This window comes from Nannobrachium achirus, assembly GCF_963921795.1.
Source record: "Nannobrachium achirus genome assembly, chromosome: 23".
Classification (NCBI taxonomy): Eukaryota; Metazoa; Chordata; class Actinopteri; order Myctophiformes; family Myctophidae; genus Nannobrachium; species Nannobrachium achirus.
Window position 1 is genome coordinate 38,621,601 of NC_137830.1, and position 21,894 is coordinate 38,643,494.

Below are 21,894 nucleotides of genomic sequence, written 5' to 3' on the forward strand. Positions count from 1 at the left end.
AAGCCTGTTTATATGACGATAAACCAGGTAGGTGTCTTCAGTGTTTTCAGGCCAAGGACCCCTTAGTTGTAAGAGAGATGAAGCAGGGACCCCACAATGACACAATCATCAGTGTATTTTGGATTCATGTCAATTTGTGTTTTCAGATACGTATTTAACCACTTGAAACGTCTTCTTCTTTCGTGTATCATCGTCCTTGATGATTGGTTGACAACATTTTATTTGCTTAACTTGACATTTCACTCTGTACTTAGTCTGTCCTTTTCCCCCCCACTAACCCAAACCTCTTTGCTGAAAATAGCCGATCTACAAGCTCACAATCTGCTATTTTTGGCTAAGGTCCTCAGAATATGGACACTCGAGTTCAAGTGGTTAATATAAAAAAAGAGAAAAAGGTTTCTATCACGCAAAGATTTGCAGGACCCCCTGTAGTAACTCTGGGGTCCCCCTAGGGGTCCCAGACCCCCTGTTGAAGACCCCTGCGATAAACTGTATTTCAATAGGGTTATTACGGAAGAAATCTGGTTTTAATTAGATAGAACGTGATACTTACTTACTTATCACGTTATCGGTATCACATTATAAGGTATAAAGGTTAAAACATGATAAGTATCAGTTTTTTTATTCTGAGATGCTCAACGTACATGATATGTTGTTAAAACCAGAAATATGCTAGAATGATTTATTTTTAATCCTGACATGGCAGCTTCCGTGGATTAGATATTCACACTGTGAATACTAGCTTGTCTCCATTGTTTGTCTGGATCACTCTGTCTGTCTGTCTGTGTCAATCTAATAGTAATATTGATTGAATCTATCTAACATTTATTGACCACAAACATGCTGTTGTTTCCAGGCGTGGGATAAACACGGTAGAATATAAGTTTTATAAGCAGTTGGACAGAATCCTGGGTCAGGAGGCCGTTTCTATGGATGAATACGATGAGCAAGATGAAGAAGCCGAGCAGAACTCAGGTACATTGATTGATTGATTGAATTGATTTGTTCATTGACAACAAAAACATATACAGACATCTAATTGCACATATTTAGTCAAAATGATCACACAAAAAAGGCTGAATACTAATTTGCATGGTTAATACAGTAAGTCAAGAGTCTTTGTTTGTAAATATTTTCCTTGTAGACTTTTTTAATCAATCAATCAGTGCTTAACAATTAATAATAAAATAAAACGAGAAAGATACAATTCTGTGGAATTGCAAGTGTGGTTGCACTGACGTGGCTCGCAAGGAATCCACTGGGAAATTAATTCTGTCTACCATTCATATTATATATTGTGATGTCAAGTGAAGCATGACCGAAAGCTTCACTTTTCGGAACCAAAAAAAACAGTTTCACTTAGCTGGCAAAAAGATTCTCTGACCTAGAACAATAGTGTGTTGCCTATTTATATCCAGGGACCCCCTGCCGCCGCCGCCAAAAAGTGCAAAAATGACCAAATGATCACCCCAACGGGGCTGCTCACGGGGAATTCCCGGGGACCACCGACTCCTGGTGCTCCAGAACGGATGCAAAAGTTCTCGCGCAAAAGTGCTCGAGCACATAAAATGCCTTAACTCAGGCTAGGAACGACCGGGAGAGCCACCTAGCGGCAGACCCCCGCCACTGCAGCCCGCTAAAAAGGCCGCAATTCTGCCCCCCAGCGACCGGGGTGACCTGACGATCGCTTATCTCCCGATTAGGGAGTCTTACTGGTATTATGTATTGTGATGTCACATGAAACTTGACCAATCCTCAAGCTTGCACCGCTCCTCCATTGAACTCAATAGACTTTTGGGGGTTTGAGGTTACTCTAGATGAAATATAATACTAAAGATGGACAACCAGTCTGGTTTCCCTGTAGGCAACCACACTAATAACAGTGATAACAGTGTTTCCATGTAGCAGGGTATATTTAAGCTCTTTCTATTCGTTCATTAGGATTTCCTCTGCTATCAGTGAGTGGCCATAATGCTCTATAGTCGGGGGATATCTTAAAAAGTCCTGGAATAAATTCCTTACCAAAACATTTCTTCACCAATGTGTTTGTAAAGGTGTCTAGTAACACATCTCACAAAGACTGAAATTCATTTTCCCTAGGAATTTTTTTGACAGCTAGGGTAATTCTGGGTCTCATTCACTCACTATACACTATACTATAGGGGAAACAATCACTCCAAAAAGAATGCTTTAAGTGGGATGTGAGGGGTCTAACTATGTGTTTTTAATGATTCTGAATCCATTGCAAGCATTTGTTTTGCACAAAAAAACATTCATTGGGCTAAAAACAGCCCATAAAATGATGGTTTAGTGATGAGTCATCACTTTTCACAGTGGTATGGGGGTCCATTTCTAGCCCAAGGAATGTTTTTGGTGCAAAACAAATGCTTGCAATGGATTCAGAATAATTAAAAACATCTAGTTAGACCCCTCACATCCCACTTAAAGCATATTTTTTGGGAGTGATTTTTTCCCCCATAGTAGTGTATAGTGAGTGAATGAGACCCAGAATTACCCTAGCTGTTAAACATTTTCCTAGGGAAACTGAATTTCAGTCTTTGTGAGATGTGTTACTAGACACCTTTACAAACACATTGGTGAAGACTTTTTTTGGTAAGGAATTTATTCCAGGATTTGACACTATTTCTAAAGATATCCCCTGACTACTAGCCATGGGGACCCAATACTGCTGAATGAGTCCTTCATCAATAGTTTCAATTCTGAGCCTGTTCTCTGCCTCAAAGCAGCAGGAGCGGACGGGGCCAGGCATGCAGCAGCGTGGTCAGAGCTGGAGACGCTGTCTCTCATCGAGTTGTGGGCAGCAGACGACGTGCAGCACAGCCTCAAGACGTGCCTCCGTAACGGACACATCTTCGCCGACATAGCGCACAAGATGGCCGCCATAGGCTACCCCAGGACGGCCGAGCAGTGCCACTCCAGGATCAAGAGACTGAGGAAGTTGTACAGATGCTGCTGTAACAGCCAGAGGTGTGATAGTTTGATTGATTGATTGATTGATTGATTGGATAGTGTGGCGCACACACACACACACACACACACACACACACACACACACACACTAGGGATGGGACGATATTTGTTATTATCGTTTATCGTGATATAAAGCACTCACAATAATCGTATTGTGGAGATTTAAATGTATCGTGAAATTATCCTCCGTCATGCACTGGGATCAATTCACCTTTTATTTGCAGAGCTGCATAACCGGTACCACCGGTACTCTAAAATTGGTAAAACGGACCTGGAAATAAGTCAAATAAAGTACTAGATACACAGTCCTTTTCTCACTCTCTACCAAATCTCTTTGACAAAAAATAGCCGATATACACACTCACAACATGAGTGTGTAGTTCGGCTATTTATTGGCAAATGTTCCGCCCCAGGATAATGGATGTCGGGGGTATTTTGTTTAGGGATGTCCCGATACCACTTTTTTGCTGACCAAGTGCAAGTACGAGTACTTAATTTGAGTACTTGCCGATACCGGATACCGATACTGTAAGTTAAGTTTCTGTACAAGTGCTTAAAGGTATATTCAGTGATTGTATTTCATTCAAATACAAATATAATAGGTACATTTTCCATTCATTCTCCTCACTAGAATGTGTGCTGACCATATAAGGACTTCCACAATGGCCTGTGTTACGAGCATAGCTAGATTCAGTTTCCAGAGGTGGCCAGCCAGTCCTCTACCAATCAGGGTAGAGTATGGCCGTAGTTATGTTATGATGTTTAGTTATGATGGTCAAAATAAAAGTTTGAGAACCACAGTCGCTCTGAATTATGAACGTCTGCTAAATGCCTAGATTGTAAACTACTGAACTCATAAAATGCCACAGTCTCGTAGTAAATCATATCATACATATCCTGAAGCTGGAGACGTAGGCCTACCGATATTCAGTGCTTGGGTCTAATGATCGAAACAAGAACATTATAATGGTGTAAAAAAATCTATAAAAAAACTAAACATTTCCAGGCCAGTAAGGGACAAGATGACCTCCGCCACTTTCATTATCACTGAATACACCTTTAAATAGTGTGTGGCGCTCCAAAATAAAATGCTATAAATAATTATGTTGTCATGCCTAGAGTGAGAGAATGTGAAAACACTGTTCATTAGTCGAACTAACAGACACAAAACTGTGTTTTAGGACTTTTGATATGTTGTTACCAACATATTTACTATGAAACAAAATGGTATCTGGCGCTGCCGTGAGCAATATCGGACGAGTACGAGTACAGCAAAATAGGCCGGTATCGGGGCGAGTACCGATACTGCGAGTACTGATACCGCATCCCTAATTTTGTTTACCGTGATAATATCGTAAATCACAATTTCTTTGGTCACAATAATCGTGACAAGAAATGTTCATATCGCCCCATCCCTCATATCGTCCCAACTTGTTTTTCCCTACTAAAGTGCGATGTCGCTCACTGCTGTTAGTTACCATTATTTTGTCCATTTTGCTGCTGTTGTCCAGAAGTGGAAGAGAGCCCATGATGTTCAGATACTACGAGGTGCTGCAGCCTGTTCTTGGAGACCTCTACAGCGATGTAGTAGATGATACAGAGCCCTGTGGAGACACCCTGTACACTGACACTGTGTGTAAGTCCTTCAAACAGCATTTTTTAAGGCAGGGGTGGGCAACTTTGATGATGGCGAGGGCCACTATATTTCCACCTTCACTCCATGGGCCACATTGCATATTGCTACGTCCTACTTTGTCATTCTAGTATCTCATACTAAAGAAGTAAAAATAGCCAATCTACAAGCTCAAAACGCATCGATGCGATGCGTTTTGAGCTTGTAGATCGGCTATTTTTGCTTCTTTTGAATTGGAATCCTGAAATGTAAAATTTGTATTTAATTTCAAATGCATTAAGTTATATAGTCATGTTAACTTTATGAACCTAAATACAAATAACTTGGACATAAAAAATACATTTTAATACTACTATACTAGTCATTAAGCTACTAATACAGACTGACGGAATTAAAGCAGGTCATGTTTGCAACTGTAACAGCTGACATCAATAATATATCAGTATTCCGGTATTAACCTGCGGGCCGCATTAAGCGAAGGTGGGGGCCGCATGTGGCCCCCGGGGCCGCCAGTTGCCCATGTATGTTTTAAGGCATTAGAAATTGATTTGAGTGGGAATTGGCGATGTGTCGTGGATGATATGGTAAAGAGGTAAAACTGAAAACGTAAACGTAATTGGCTCGAATTTACTTTTCACTCTACTGAAAGGCTACAGTACTTTCAACTGGCTAACTGTAACCTTCTTGTCAACCTGCTAGAATCAGCTTTCATGCTAATATTGAGTTTTTGGAAGGTTATACTGTACTTTCCGTGGCAATTACACTTTGAGTGCCTAAAACGTCCCCAGACGTCTTACTGTTTACCCCCTCGCTAATTCCCACCCTCTTCCCTCTAGCTGACGAGGCCTCCACCAGTCAGTTCCTGGCGGAGTCGAGCAGGAAGCAGCCCTGGTCGGACCTGGAGACCCAGGTTCTGCTGGAGATCTGGGGCGAGGACCAGATCCAGGCGACCCTGCGGGGCTGCATGAAGAACCGCCACGTCTTTGACTTCATCTCCCAGAGGATGAAGGCTCACGGCTTCTCCAGGACCTCAGAGCAGTGCTACACGCGCATCAAACGCCTCAAGCATGCCTTCCTCCATGACAAGTCAGTGTGGATCTGTTGGGTATAATTTATATTATCTATTTAACACTTTTACTGCCTAATTAAGGATGTTTTATAGTCTGTTCCCTGCCATCAAAGTAGCTTACCTTTGTGATTTTATAGAAAAATAGCCATCCACTAATTCCAATCGCGATCTTCTGTAAAAGACAGGTGTAACTCTCATAGTCGCGAAAAAAAAGAAGAAAAAAACAGACGTCCAGGCTCAGCGAGAGGCTGAAGTTTGTCCCTCGTTTGCATCAGTTGTAGACATAGAAATAGAGAAACTAGATTCAGGGCTGAAAAACAGAACAGAAAAGTTATCCTGCCGCCATAGTTGTTCCCAGAACGAGTCAGGCTCTGCTGGGGGAAAAGACGAACGCTTGCCATGGCAGCGTGAAAAAAATTCAGAGCGTAAAATAGTTAATATCTGGAAAGTTTCAGGTTATGGAAGGTTCTGGGTTTAACCCATTCAATAATTCTAGGCCTAAATGTAATGGGTTGACTGATTGTGAGGTATGTGTTGCCTCCAGGGAGGAGTTCAGGTTCTACCAGCAGATGGAGGAGATCTTCACCAGAGAACTGAAGACGACCCAGATGGACGGAGGAGAGACCTCCATCACAGAGGAGCCCCCAGGCCACACCCAGCCCACCCAGGACACCCAACAGAAGAGAAGTGAGTCCATTCAACACAGTATTGAATCGGAGCGGTGAAGCCACCTCCCAACGTTCCACTTAGTGGAGGGTTCCCCAATTAATTTTCCCCAAGGGCCGAATTATGTCTAGGGTACCAAGCCGGGGACCACAACATTGCGGGGGGTGACGGCGGCGTTCCCGCTACTCCAGCGGCAGATATACTAGTGTGTGGCTGCTCTTATACCACCATTATCATAATTATTATGAGAAATACACTCCTTAAAGTTGAAACAAAATAAGTTAAGAACCAATTAACCAGTCTGCTTGAAAAGTATGCATCTGTATAACAGCAGCTATTGACAGTGCAGAGACATAATTGCCTTCCTTTGATCCATTAACGAGGGGCCATGGCCATCAACTACTTACCGGCCTCAGCTGGACACAGAAACACACACCTTTCCTCTGCAGTGCTCTGTGTCTGTCTCATTTCTCTCCAAAAGCCCTTGAATATGATGAAAATGATTACCCAGCAAGCACGGTCAGGACCTGGACCAATCAGTGGCGTCTTGATTGGGGCCAGATCAAGTCAAACCATGACTAGTCGGATCTGGCCTAGATTATCAACATAAATCCTGCCCTCGAAAACGGACGTCCTGGATTAATCAGAGAGGGTCCGATCGAGGCCAGATAAATATCATAGCTAGTCAGATATGTCCCAGAATATAACCTTACATGCTCATATTTCAACTAACATTACAAACAATAACAATAATCCTATAGTCCATATGACGTCCTGGTAATGACATCAAGATCATCCCCATATGGGCTGTGATCTGGATGAGGCCCAGTTGTTTTTGGAGACCCCTATTCATCTCAGCCAGAACATCCCTTTCCCCAGCTATTGTCTGTAGATCTTGCTCCATTTCTCTTGTTTCCACCAAAGAAGGTTTGGTGCCTATTACTACCTGGATACAGTCTAATTGGTTCTGGCCTAGTTCTGAACGTCACCGGAGTCACCGGAGGACGTTATCATAACGTCATCATGACGTCATTTGGCTTGCAGGGTAAGGATTACTGTGATTATGGTAAGCTTACGTTTCATATCGCACTCGCCATACCTGTAACTTTCACTTGTTCCCCAAAATATTTTTTTGAAAAAAAGAAAAAAAAACAGCGGGCCGCAAATGGCACGCAGGCCGCCTATTGGGGAACCCTGATTCAGTGTGTTCTCCTGTCCATGCTGAAATACCGCTGGGTGACCAGAAGTGGCGCTGTTGTGCAGCCTAGACACACACACACACACACACACATTTGCGGCTGCGTTTTAAGTCGGTCGGTCCCATATATGCACATGACCAGATCTCTGTATCTGTCATTCCATGTCCCTTTTATGCCCATATGAAGATCGCTGATGTCATCAGTATATGGCCATATATACATGCATCCTCCACCCATGGTGGAGGATGCATGTATGCATGGCACCAACCTACTCATCGGGACCAGTTATGGGTTAAGTGTCTTGCTCAAGGACACTTGCAATTTCCCAGAATTGCGCCTTTCTAGTTATAGCCTAGGTTGTTTTCTGAACTAAGTGGAAAATGGCGTTTCTGCTTCTAATCTAAACGAACAACTACAATCTGCAGATCACAGTGCTTGCAACCTAAACTAGAAGGAATATCACTTCAAGTGCTCTCCTCTCTCGGGGCAGGCAGCTCTATTATCCCATTAGATGTGAAACGCGTAGGAGGTGTTGTTTACAGTGGTTTGCAGTTTCACTTGCAGTTAAATGGATTCATATTTTGAATGGATGGATTGTTGAAATCAAGTACAGTAGGCTAATGGGTAATTCCCAACATTATTATCAGAGAAAAGAGATGATAATGTGCTTGTACTGTAAGTGCTTCTATGGTTGCTGTGGTCAGGGGTCTCGCACCAAATTCGGGGCCCTGGACGGGTACTTGAACTATTGAAAAATAGCAGATATACAAGCTCACAGCGCTTGTATAGAGTGCCGCGCTGCGAGCTTGTAGATCTGCTATTTAAAAAAAGAATCCTTCTAAGGTTTTTTGAAAAACCTATGTTTCTATGTCAGTAGAACACTTAACACTGTCAGAGTTAAGGGGAGACCTTGACATTTGAAAGTTTGAGAAACACTGGCCCACCCCATCCATTGGCCTTACCATTTCCTCCTTTATGAACCCAGCTAACCCGCCTGTGACCGACGGGTCGGCCAAGCTGCCGTGGAGCGACGGCGAGACCCGGGTTCTGCTGCAGATCTGGGGCAGCGAGGACGTCCAGGGCGACCTGAAGAGCAGCACCAAGAACAAGAACACCTACGCCCACATCTCCCAGGCCATGGCCAGCCAGGGGTACCAGCGCACTGCCATGCAGTGCCAGAGCCGCGTCAAGAGGCTGAAGGCCAACTTCAGGCAGTTCTGCGAAGGCACACCGTAAGACAGGGGTTTTCAAAGTGGGTGACGGGGGGCACCCTGGGGTGCCGTGACAGCAGTCCAGGGGTGCGCGAGATCATTTGACAATATTTGGAATATATTTGGACATTATTGAAAAAATATTATTTGCTTCATTTTAAACTTGAAGTACAAAGTTATTTTCAGTCAGTTCTAACCAAAATGGCTATTATCTCAAAGTTTTCCTCCATAATCACTAAAATATCGTCACTGTCGGGCAAAACCTTGTATCTCCAAGTTTCAAATGTGTACGTCTTTTGCCCTGCTCCATCATACAAGACCGTCACACAAAACTAGTGATCTATGCTTGTAGATCTGCTGTTTTCACTAGTTTAGTACATTTTATAGATGATAAATACAAAACGAACGGTTTTGGACGTATAAGGTTTCTACCCGACAACGACAATATGCTATAAATATAAGGTGCTGGGAGTGAAAATTATAATGCAGGGGTGCCTCAGATTAAAAAGATATTTATGGGCTGCCCTGAGACAAAAACGTTTGAGAACCCCTGCCGCAAGAGAGTGCATAGAATGAATAACTGTCCAGTGATGCCTCAAGGTCGTAGGAGGTTGTACAGTAGGTCCAGCCACTTCAGCTGTAGCCTGGTGTCACATTATATATGGTTGTTGTCGGGTGGACACCCTGTGTGTCCATATCCGTTCGTTTTGTGCTTATCGTTTTACAGCAGGGGTGCCCACACCTTTTTGACTTGAGAGCTACTTTTAAAATGACCAGCTCACCATGATCTACCCATCCACAATGTTTTACCTGAGGCCTGAGGGGGCTTTGGAATAGTGGCACTGGCGTTACTTATAAGACAAACACCCTTAACTCATTGACTGTACCAGCCGAGCAACCCAAGAATTCCGCTGTCTTTCACTGCCTGGCTTCTCTTACCTTTTAACGTGGGCGCTAGAGTTTCCATCGTGCGCGATCGGACGCGGTCTATGCATTGTGCGTGTGCGGGTATTTCATCAGCTTCAAAAAAAACGTTTGAAATGTTTCAAATCCGTCCAGCGGTTGTCTTTTTGTAAGCCGTGTTAGAGCCCGAATAGAGCATGGACCATCCTGCTTCTGCTTCTCCATGGCAACGCTCCGTCTTGAAACCGTTCGCGGAGGATTACTTCTGGCCTTTTTTAGTTTCGCTGCGATAACATTTTTCTTTATTTTATTAAGCTTATTAAATCTTCGGGTTCCTCTGGCCTGGCGGAGAAGAACTACAAAGGTTTTTTTTTTGGGCAGAGATTGTGTTGAATATTTGGGGGGAAAAGGGAAATACTGGAGAAAAAAGTCTTCATCCACTTGTGTGTGGTAGGTTTTAGGGTTCTTTGTAATGCTATACTGAGTCTTGAACAAAGCATTGCATTGGGGGTTTGCCTACTTAAGAAGCCATGAAGGGAGCTGACAGACCCTTTGATGTGAATCAATCAAGTCACCATAATTCAAGTGACGTATTCTTTTTAATTATATTTAATTAAATATATTTTAAGGGACATGTTATGCGGTCTATCTGCACAGCCTTTGTGATCTGCTGGTAGATCACAATATACCTTTTGGGCACCCCTGTTTTACAGTAACTCATTGACTGCTTTCATTAAACTTCATCTTTGAGGGTTCCCTGCCAATGGCAGGCTGCCAGTGCCATGCTTTGGCAGGCTGCCATGCTTTGGCAGGCTGCCATGCTTTTTCTTATCTTTTAAAGTGGTTGCGGCGTGTCCATCGTGCACGCCACGGTATAGATCCGACAAAATAAAATAAATCCATGTTGACGCGACCAAGTGCTCTCTATAAGGTCACTAGCTAGTGCAGAAATGCTGCTGGACACGTGGCAGGATCAGCAAACAGAGAAATGGGCGTTTTCCTGCAAAAATGTAACACGATGGGGATCCAATGCAGATCAGTTTTTTCGTATGCGGTGTGAACTGTTTCCGGGTCAAAACAATATGCGCTACTTTTTGAGCAGATAAACACCAGCGTAATGTTGGATTATTATATCTGGGTTTGGGGCAGTAAATTAGTTAAAAGTGATTTAAACAACAAGCACACAACGCCTCGTGGTGCGAGGCGTTGTGTGCTTGTAGATCGGCTATTTTCACTAGTTTTTGTGCGACAGCCTTGTATGCAGTGTTGTAATAGTCTTGGGTCGCACACCCCCGCCGCCCCATATCTTTTCTAAGCAGGGGTCTCGCCTCTCACGCAAACGGACATGCATTGATCCCAAAACCCCCCAAGTTCACACCTCGCCAACGCTTCAAGTGAGGTGGTCCTAATACTGAGAGGATTAGGGGTTCCATCTCCTGTGTAATGGAGTGGAGGCTAAATGACTGGAAATTACTAGACGGATTACGGATTTGTACTGTCGCTATTAGAATCAATTATGATGATGTTGTTTTATATTTCCAGGAGCGGAGGAGATAAACTAGAGTGTAAGTTCTTTGAAGAGCTGCTGAGTATACTGGGAAGCAAGTACCTGAGCTCTGACCCTCTGACGGACGAATCCCTGGACGTCACAGGTGAGAGGACAGACTCAAGAGAGCAATGACCACTCCTAGAACAACAGACGCAATAGCGGAGGCGTAATTCCACAAGTGATGCACTGGGCGCCCCCCCAGCGCAACACAGTCGCCTCGGAAAGCACAAGGAAGTTGATCAAATAGAATCCATTTGCAGTTACCGCATCGTCTATTTATCGCTTCAAATATTTTTAATTTACAATATTATCGCGATAATCAAAATCCATTATCCTGAGGTGAAACATTTGCCAAAAAATAGCCGATCTAAAAGCTCACTGTGAGCTTGTAGATCTGCTATTTTTTGGCAAAGTCTTTTGATAGAGTGAAAAAATAGTCCCTAGCCTCTTAAGCCCCAGGGGGGTCCAGGGGAGAAATCCGCCTAAAATGTATGCCCAAATTGGAACAGTTGTGGACACAAAACTACCATGATTGTGGCTACTCTTGACTCACCAAATGTCAGCTAACCCCTGAAAATTCACAAATGCAGTGTAAAACATCACATTTCTCTGACCAAATTGTCCTGCTGTGATCATTTACCAAGGAAAAGATGATTGAAAAAGACCTCCGCCTATGGAAATGTTGCCTTCTGAATAGTGAATGAGCCTCAAGACCCCATTTAAAACATATATAGTGAATAGAAAAATTGTTCACCAAGGTGTCACCAATTGATAGGCAAAATTGTATGAATATATTGCAAACTATGTAAACTCTACAGATGTTTTAGTGAGAGTAGTGCTGTAATATTAGTAATGTTAAAGTATAGGGTGAAAAATGATAAAAACGAGTAACAATAAGTAGTAATAATACTGTAATAGGAGTAATGTATGGATGAAAAGTACAATGGCAGCTGATTAATATGCTGTAGGACCACTGTAACAATAATCAACAAAGAAATTGTAGTTTGATTTGGTCTCTATTGATTTATTGACATTTATTGACAGCTGTTCAGAGGTCAACACCTTTTGCCCCCGCCGGCGGGGGCAATGGGGCTCAAGAGGCTAGTTGGATACGGCATAAAAGTCACACAGTGCACCCAGGTGTTTTAAGCCTTTGATTAGGCTTTAGCCTGTTATAGAGCGGAGCGGTCATTATTTTTTTCATTTTCAGAAAGAATGTATTGTCACACCTTAAAAAAAGTTAAAGAAGGGTTAAATTCATTCATTCATTCATTCAATTCACCCTTTGTCAAGTCCCGCCCGTTGTCCGACTCCCACCCCTCTTCACACTCATTGGTTGCTGTGTCTTGGTGGGACACTCGGTGGGACACTCCATCCACTACCATTTTAACTCAGTTGTTCGTATTGTGTTCAATTCTAATTATTTCTTGGTTTCAGTAAAATGGAGCTGCTCAGTGGCAGTATAGTGACTCAGCATGTTTTTATTCGCCAAAAACTATGTTTTAGCAAATTCAACATAAAAAAGGCGGAACCAGGGCGGGACAAGGCAGATAGAGGCTGCTGGTTGGTCAGTCAGGGACCAACCAGAAGGCTTACAAAGGGTGAATTCCTTATTGCCTAATTTGAGTATCCCCTCGTTTATACAGTATATTCTCAATGAATCCTTGTTAATAGACCTTTTGGCTTGTTTTTGTGTGGTTGCATTGTTGGTCATGCCTAATTGACTCACCAAGAGAGGGGCAGTGATTCTTCAAATATTCTTTGACACAGAATCAAATGTTTTATGGTAATGATTTACCAGGAAATCTCTGGGATTTTTCTATCTGTGGCACCACAAAATGCTATACCCTATACTATTTTCTGCTTAAGGTGCCCAAGACCCTATCATGCGCCCGTGCTATCCCTTGGCACTATGTGTTATACCTTAATTACCCACAAGGCACCTGGCACTGCCCCTGGGCCTAAAGGATATCGCGCGGCAGCCTTACCGGTAACATGCTACACAATAGCAACACGGCCATGGGAACGGCCCTTGCGCAATCCTTTATCCCCAAATAGTGAGTAGCGCAGCCGAGCCGCACGTTATGGCCCAGAGCGCTCAGCCAAAAACACGCTGGATGCAGACAGCGCTGAAGCGCAATGTGTGTCTTTACCATAGAAATGTATGGCAGCTCAGAAAATGCTTTCTGTGCACACAATCCATTCTTGATTAGATAGATATACTGTAGATCAGGGGTCTTCAATGTTTTCAGGCCAAGGACCCCTTAGTTGAGAGAGAGATGAAACAGGGACCCCCACAACCTTTTCATAGATTCCATATAGTTTCATCGTTTGAAAGCACAATCATCAGTGTATTTTGGATTCATGTCAATTTGTGTTTTCAGATATTTAACCACTTGAACCGTCAATACTTAATAAACTTGACCCTTCACTCTGTACTTAGTCTGCTCTTTTCCCCTTCTACACCATAGCTCTTTGCCGAAAATAGCCGATCTACAAGCTCACGTGTGAGCTTGTAGATCTGCTATTTTTGGCTAAAGTTCTCAGAATATGGACACTAGGGTTCAAGTGGTTAATATAAAAAAGGAGAAAGATTTGGAGGACCCCCTGTAGTAACTCTGAGGACCCCCTAGGGGTCCCGGACCCCCTGTTGAAGACCCCTGCTGTAAATAGATAGATAGATAGATAGATAGGTACATTTATTGATCCAACAGGGGAAATTCAGGTGCCAGAGACAGCACAGCAGTACAAGTTACAGATACGGGGCAGTGAAGTACAATAGGTACAGAAGAATAACATCACATAAAGACACCTTCAAACGGTATAAAGCAGTGGTTCTCAAGATAAGACCCAAAAGACCAATTAGACGAATTGGGACCCAAACTAGTGAAAACGGCAGATCTACAAGCTCACAACGTGTCGCTGAGAGCTTGTATATCGGCTATTTTCACTACTTCTTAAACATTTGTTTTCTAATTTATGGAATTTCTTAGATTTTTATTTTATTTCTTCATGAAATTACTGAAGAAAAAAAATGTAATTCATAAAAAAAAATGTTTTTTTTTTTTAATGTTTTGAAATAATAATTAAACACAACATTTAGGAAACCAAAAATTAAGGAACAATAATTAGAATCCGTTTGATTAAATTATTTTATACATTTTCAAAAATAGCAGTGTGGCACTCTGTGCCTTGCTGTGAGCTTGTATATCTGCTATTTTTTTTTTTATAGTTAAAGCATAAAATAATGGTTAAAGTAATAATGCGTAATGCATTCACAGTAAGTGCATCATTAAGTCCCCTGGGTGTTAAGGTTTGTACAGTGTGTATCCAATATGCTTCACGCTGTTTAACCCTTTTAGTGCCTATCCCGAACTAGTTCAGGATATTCGGGATCAAAAACAATTTTTTATTTGCTATTTTACTTACCCCGAGCTGCTTGGAGCAACGTGGGTGGTCCCGGCTCGCCCAGCGCTCACCAACGAGAGACGCTAGATGCTCCGACGATTTATTCCATTGAAAATGGTTTAAAATAAAGTTTAGACCCCCCCCCAATGTTCACCAAATGTTCATTGTAGGCGGCGCGACGTATTCCAGGGTGCCTATCCCGAACATGTCCGGGATATTTAATAAAATGAATTATTTTATCGGAGGCCTCAACGAAGCCCCGGTCTAGACGTCCATCCTTGGCCGGCAGTGTGCAGATTTGTTTTATTTGCATTGTATTGCAAGCCTATAGTTTTGACATCAGCACAGACCACAGGTAACGTTACTGGTCACGACAGGACGGATGTTACAATAGTCACCCACCGTCTTTATGCTATTAAGTCAAAGAGAGTCAATTACTGTTGCTCTTTACTAAGGCATGCAAACGACACAAAAGACTGACGAAGCTCATCCAGCCTCATCCTAGAGTAGAGGAATAAGTCCTTCCTATCACTAATAGGGATGGGATGCTAATCGTTATTATCGTGATAAAAAACACTCACGATAATCGTATTGCACTGGGATCAATTCACCTTTTATTTGCTGATATGCATATCTGGTACCACTTAAACCCTCTATAATTGGTAAAAACGGAACTGTAAATAACGTACTTGATACAGTCTTTTTGTCTCAGTCTCTTTGCCAAAAAAAAAAATTCTTGGCAAATGTTCCGTCCTAGGATAAAGAATGTTGGGGATATTTTGATTATCGCGATAATATCGTAAATCGTAAAAAAGTTTAAGTCACAATAATTGTGACATGACATTTTCCCATCCCTAATCGCTAACTCCCTCTTCAAGCTCCGAGGAGGGAGTGGGAGTGGTTGGCCCTGATGGCCACCAGCTTCCTCGGTACACACACAATCCTCCACCCAGTCCAGTGTAGCCCCAAAGGCAGAGCAACCGATCCATCTTTGGTGGAGTGTTTCACAGCATCTTTGTCTTTATAGACATAAATCCCACGTACAGGTTTACGTGCCAGCAACAGCTGACATTTTCTTTTGTGCTCTGTCCCCCCCAGAATTGGGCATCTGTCCATCGCCATAGAAACCAGTCCAGAGTGGGCCCAGCCTCACACGCGGGAGTCTTCCTCGGCAGCTGTCGGATTAACGAGATCCCAGGAAGATGTGGGGACAAATAACACAACCGCCAGAGAGAGGAATGCATAGTAGAGTGCATAGTCACTTGTGCCTCTCTGTATCTGTAACATTCTGCATACAGAATACACTTTGAGTCTCTGTATGTGTTCTTGTGTGTGTGTGTGTGCGTGCGGGAGAGTCTGTTTGAGGGTGCCAGTGAACCCACAAACAGAATTGAACAAACATCAAGACACATGTTCCTGTATTGATTCGATCCACAAACGTCAAAATTAATATTTTAGTCCAGGGTGGGATACTACTGTTTGTTTTGTTGTCACCCTTATTCTGCCAGTTGCTCTGAATAGAGATCACTTTATGTACTGTTTTTGCAGCCATATCATGTAATTCTATCTTGTTTTGTCATAATGTGTTGCACATTCAGACGTTTTTATTATTATTTTTTGTTTGTTTTTGTAGTAAAAAAAGAGAGAATAGTTCCCACTGTTTTCACATTATATACATTATATATATATTGATCTCTGTTTAAATTATAATATAAACTTTATTTATGTTTGTTTTTGAGAGGCACTAGGACAGAATACAAAAACTAAGCTTATTAGAAAATAATTAAACTGACAAATTCAAGAATTTCCCTTGTATGCTGCCTACCGCAAACTTTGGAATGTAGTCTTAGCCAATTGGAAAGGGTTCTAAAAAATCTGACTCATACACCTTGATCACATGACCCCAGAGATAATGTGTACCGGTTTCTGTGAGTTCTGGATAAAGTCTGTAGGAGTACCGGTAGTATCAAAAAGTGTGTTTTGAAGAAGAAAACGCGCAATGGTAGAAAATGAAATCTGGCACAAACAGGGCCAATACGTTTCAACATGATCCAAGAAATCCAGGGGAGAAAATACAGAAACGGGCCAAATCGGAATAGAATCCGAAAAATCTCACAGATACATCTTGATCACATGACTACAGAGATAAGGGTGAGGTTTGGACAAAATCCGTAGGAGTATTAGCAAAAACTGGGTTTAGCAAAGGAAACGCAAAATGGCGTTAATATTATCAGCTAGAACTGGGCGTGACCTATTTGGGGAGTTGCAAAATTATCCAAGGAATAGGCTCAAAATGTGAATTGGGCGGTTATAGCGCCACCATAAGACCCAAGTCGAATAATGTAGGGTGGCATTTCTTCCTCTGCCTGGTGGGAATGCACGTGTCAAGTTTCACGGCAATTGGTCGCTCATGGTTTGAGGCGTTTTGTTCAAACGGGCCACTCCTGCAACTTTGAAAGCCCATTACACTGTATCCTCTATCTTCTTCCAGAAGCCAGGAGGAAATGCAGGTGATACATAATGGTTGAATGCAGGGGCGTCACAGGGGGGGGGGGGGGGGGGGGATTGAGTTACTAGGGTAGAAGGTGGAGGGGCCTTAATTATTTTATACTTTAACTATTGACAAATAGCAGATATACAAGCTCACTGCGCGGCCGTGCTATGAGCATGTAGATCTGCTATTTTTGAAAAGTCGTGAAAATGTGTGCAAATCTTTGAATATATGTATTTTTAAGCGAACTCAAATTTTGCTTCTTGGGGGGGGGGGGGGGTCCCTGGAACTATTTTGAGGTGGGGGTCCGTGGCCAAATACATATCACTTTGGGGGTTCTTCACATGAAAAAGTTTGAGCACCACTGACATAGAAACATAGGTTTTTCCAAAAATCGAAAATTGTCATGATTTGTCAAAAATGTGCCGTGCTGTGAGCTTGTATATCTGCTATTTTTCAATAGTTAAAGTACCCAGGGCCCAGAATTTGGTGCGACACCCCTGGTTGAATGAAATAGCACTATTGGAAACTATGTTTAATTTCTATACTTTAGGTTTAGGCAGCTTTACTTTCATACAGTAAACGTGTTTACCTTCCAGAACCATATATTTGTCTCTTTTCGAATACGACGCATAACCCAGAACCTTTCTTAGGCTGACACTTTCCCGAACCCGTGAAATTCTGTGATTATAATTTTTTTAAGTTACTAGTACTACCTCCTATAGGGCCCAATAATTAGGGTCTGAGTCTGTGAACGTTATCTGAAACCGAGCCATAGCAAATGGAAACAGATCCACAACCTGTGAAAATACATGGCACAGTGCGGTTCACTTAACGCTAATAGTGGAAAATAGCCAATTAATAGCACGATTTTAACCATGTTTATCTCTCTCTCTCTCTCTCTCTCTCTCTCTGGACAGGAATTATGACTTGTTTACGCACAGCTGTCCAAAGGTTTCTGCTCTGTATCAAGAGTCAAATGGAGCAGGGGTGGGAGGTTAGAGTGGGGTTGCCAGGCGACGCACTACACACACGATCGTTTCCGGTAAACAGGCCGGAGTTATTGTCAGCATTTCATTTAATTTAGCAATCGAAAGGCCATAAAGCCATAAACTAACCCTCTGCCCTGCAATAAACCGGGAAAGGAAGGATAGCATCCGACATACTGGCAGTGTTCCACCTAGAGCTGAGAACAGAACAGCGAGAACATAATAAACATGTCACTGACCAAACATGGACAAAGAATTACCCTTGGCTCCTCTGTGGTAGAAGTAGATTCCAAATATGGGTAGGACTCAGTGGGAAAGATGCTCCAGAAATGTAAACTTTTCTCATACAGCAGATTCCCACAAGTCTTACCCTTGTTGTCTCTCAACTGAGTTTATACCTTGCTTTTGTATCTTTTTGTTACACGGTTGTGTGGTGTTGGCTATTAACTGTCAATGTATTTACTTGACTTTCTCCTGCATTAAAATTGCAAAAATATTCCAGTCTTAGCTCCTACATTTGACTTGGCGTGTAGGTCCCTATGTCCCTATGTACTGTATGTGTCCCAATGTTTCAGAGCATAATGTATGGCGAAGTCCCTACTGTTTCCAGTGGATTACTCACCCCATGGAGACTTGAGTTCACGGATATTTTGTTGTTTTTGTCACATTCCTAAGCCTATAATTTGATTACCCCCAGTGGTTCCGGTGGGAGACACAAAAGAGTCTCCTTTGTGTCTCCGACCAGATACATTAGGGTCAAATTATTGGCTCAGGAATGTGACAAACACAAAAAACAAAAATGTCCATCAAAATGAGTCTCCATGGGGTGTGTAATCGATAGAAAGAATTGCATTTTGGGGGTGAACTACTTCTTTAAGCCTTAGACAGAACATGCATCTTCATATATGGGTATAAAAGGGAAACAGACAGACATACAGACATCTTCATACTATATGGACATAAAAGGGACTCAGACAGACAGACACAATGGGTCTCTGACAATGTATACTAGTAAGACGCCCTAAGAGACTGGCGCTTTGGCATGGGATCAACTTTAACCAAAATAATTCACACTCACAGACCTGGTCTGACGTCATAGACCACATGAGATTGACACAATATGTCCATATATGGGCATTCCCAGATATGGATGACATCAGGGACCTCCTTATATGGGCATAAAAGGGACATGGACATGAAGTGTGACTCGCGTCGCTGCAAAGGACAGAATTAATTTGCAAGTGTCTTGGCCATTTATGGAGATGACTGACGTTGGACATCATAGATGTCTGATGTCATAGACCACATGCGACTGACACAATATGTCCATATATGGGCATCTGACATCATAGATGTCTGACGTCATAGACCACACGAGGCTTAATGTTGATGACATCAGGGATCTCCATATATGGGCATAAAATAAATTGTATTAGTGTGGTTGCCCTAACAGGGCATCATCTGGGAATGCCCATATATGGACATATTGTGTCAGTCTCATGTGGGCTATGACGTCAGACATCTATGATGTCAGATGCCCATATATGGACATATTCTGTCAGTCTCATGTGGTCTATGACATCAGATGTCAATTTGCAAGTGTCTTGGCCATATATGGAGCATTAGTTGTGACAGACAAGACAGACAGACAGACAGACATGAGCTGCAAGTTTTCATTCTAAATTATAGCAACCTACAGTAACAACAACACGTTTTGCATAAATGGGTGTGGCATGAATTTCCAACTTGGAAATGGGGGAAAATGTATATCAAATATCTAAATATTGAATCAAGCAATTCAAAAACAGATAAAACGTATATTGCAATAACGGGAGGGGCATGTGTTCCCAGCGGGGATCGGCGGCCTAATAGCTGTAATCCTGGCAGAAGGTTTCTACAGGTGGATGGGGCAGGAGGAAAACCCGGTGGCCGTTCTCTATATTCTGTGGGGTCATCTGAGCCCAGTTGAGGCCCTCGAACAGCCTCGACCCGCTGGGCAGCGGAGCGTCCGCGGGTATGTGGACCACGTAGAACGGCTTGGACATAAACTCTGGCTCGTTGCACTTGAAGACGGCCGTGTACGGCGGGGGGTCGATCCCCACCTGCATTCTCTCCAGCTCCTCCATGGTGACCAACAGCATGGGGCAATCGTTGCTCTCGTCCCACTGGGCCTCGTCCTCGGATGCCGCTTCCGCGGCCTCGCTGTCAGCCTTGTCGGGACCCTTCCTGACGTAGAGCACGGGAACGCTCTGGCTTAGGTATCTCTTCTCAGCCTTCTCGTGGTGGAGTGTGTAGAGCAGGTCCACAACTTGAAGCACGATGGCCACCTGAGCATGGGAGAGAGCATGTATTTGATTCACTCAGCAAGGGGTGCAACAGTTAATTGAACTCATGAATGTTATTGATTATGAATAGAATAATCCATAATTGTTTTTTTTATCTAAAGAATTGTGTTGATTTGTAGATGTATAACAAATTCAACAAATTATTAAAAAAACATGCATATTATTTGATTAATAAAAATCAAACCTCGGTTCGAAGAGAAGCGGTGAACTTTTATTCTATGTGTTCCAGAGTTATGAACTCTGGAACACATAGATACATTCTTTATTCTGAATGAATGAATGAATGTTTTTATCTGGAGGGCCGAATTGTCATGTGAAGCTTGACCAATCCTCAAAGTATCCAATCATCAGACCGGGACGGACACTACACACATATTCTGGACGTACGGGACAGATAAAACCTGTTCATTCTGGACTGAAATGACCATATATGGACATGAGGTGACACACATTTTGTTTTTGATAAAACCTGTTCATTCTGGACTGAAATGACCATATATGGACATGGGACACACATTTTGTTTTTGATAAAAAACCTGTTCATTCTGGACTGAAATTACCATATATGGACATGGGACACACAAAGCCACTCCTTGGAAGCGGCTTTCACCGCCTCAAAAACAGAAAATAAGTAAGATCAGTAAGAAATCAATAAGAAAATAATAAATAGCTGCAATATTGCAGCCCTACTGTGGTTTACTCCAGTAGTTCACAGGTTTTGTCAGTGAATGAGATTTAAGACTAATCTTCTTTGTTACATCCCATTAAACAAGCACACGAGAGCAGAATAATGGAGTTTCGGCTCCTCAACATTGCTGCGGGCAAAGGCAATAGCAAAAACTGCAATAAAATAGCAACAGAAATAAACCCAGGCAGTGTGGGTGGGATCTATTATGCAGACAAAGTGATGTACAAGAAGGTACAATAAGGTTTATAATTATGATTGATAAAGCTTAGTCACGGTTAATAAAGTAGTCATCCAAGACTTTAAAGTCATATTCTGTATTACCTTTTCAATTAAACAAAGATTATTTTTATATGACCTTTAACTGGTATATTTTTCACAATAACCATTCCACATAAATGTTTTCTCTCTCTCTATCTCTCTCTCTCTCTCTCTCTCTCTCTCTCTCTCTCTCTCTCTCTCTCTCTCTCTCTCTCTCTCTCTCTCTCTCTTTAAACAATATCACACTTATAAGTGAAGTGTACCGGAAATAAAGACTTATATTTAAGTCTTAATTCATGTAATTTAATGTTAATAAGTACGGTTTCTGGCAATTCCAAAATGTCCTCGATGCTAGGCCAGGACCCTGCCGCATTACTTTATGAGTTCATTATGACATTAATTTATGAAAAGAGAATAAGGTTTCGGCCCAACAGCAACAATATAATCCTTAGTCACGATGAATAGAGTAGAGTCATCCAGACGAGTGAGTTGTT

General features: G+C 42.4%; 1 protein-coding gene across 1 annotated transcript; it reads left to right on the forward strand.

Moving 5' to 3' along the window:
• Positions 1-907: 907 nt before the first annotated feature.
• LOC308308682 (zinc finger and SCAN domain-containing protein 29-like) lies at positions 908-15,855 on the forward strand. Its single transcript, XM_080754128.1, has 8 exons — positions 908-975; positions 2,748-2,988; positions 4,503-4,627; positions 5,461-5,710; positions 6,238-6,380; positions 8,544-8,790; positions 11,215-11,324; positions 15,728-15,855. The coding sequence occupies exons 1-8, from the start codon at positions 930-932 to the stop codon at positions 15,751-15,753; spliced, it is 1,188 nt and encodes a 395-aa protein (XP_080610254.1). The 5' UTR covers positions 908-929; the 3' UTR covers positions 15,754-15,855.
• Positions 15,856-21,894: the final 6,039 nt, after the last annotated feature.

What these genes read in the sequence shown, in the direction of transcription:
- LOC308308682 (XM_080754128.1), top strand. Translation starts at nt 930, where the DNA reads ATGGATGAATACGATGAGCAAGATGAAGAAGCCGAGCAGAACTCAG. An exon ending in GGACACCCAACAGAAGAGAA is followed by an intron (nt 6,381 to 8,543) that starts GTGAGTCCATTC and finishes TTATGAACCCAG; the next exon opens with CTAACCCGCCTGTGACCGAC. An exon ending in CGAATCCCTGGACGTCACAG is followed by an intron (nt 11,325 to 15,727) that starts GTGAGAGGACAG and finishes TGTCCCCCCCAG; the next exon opens with AATTGGGCATCTGTCCATCG.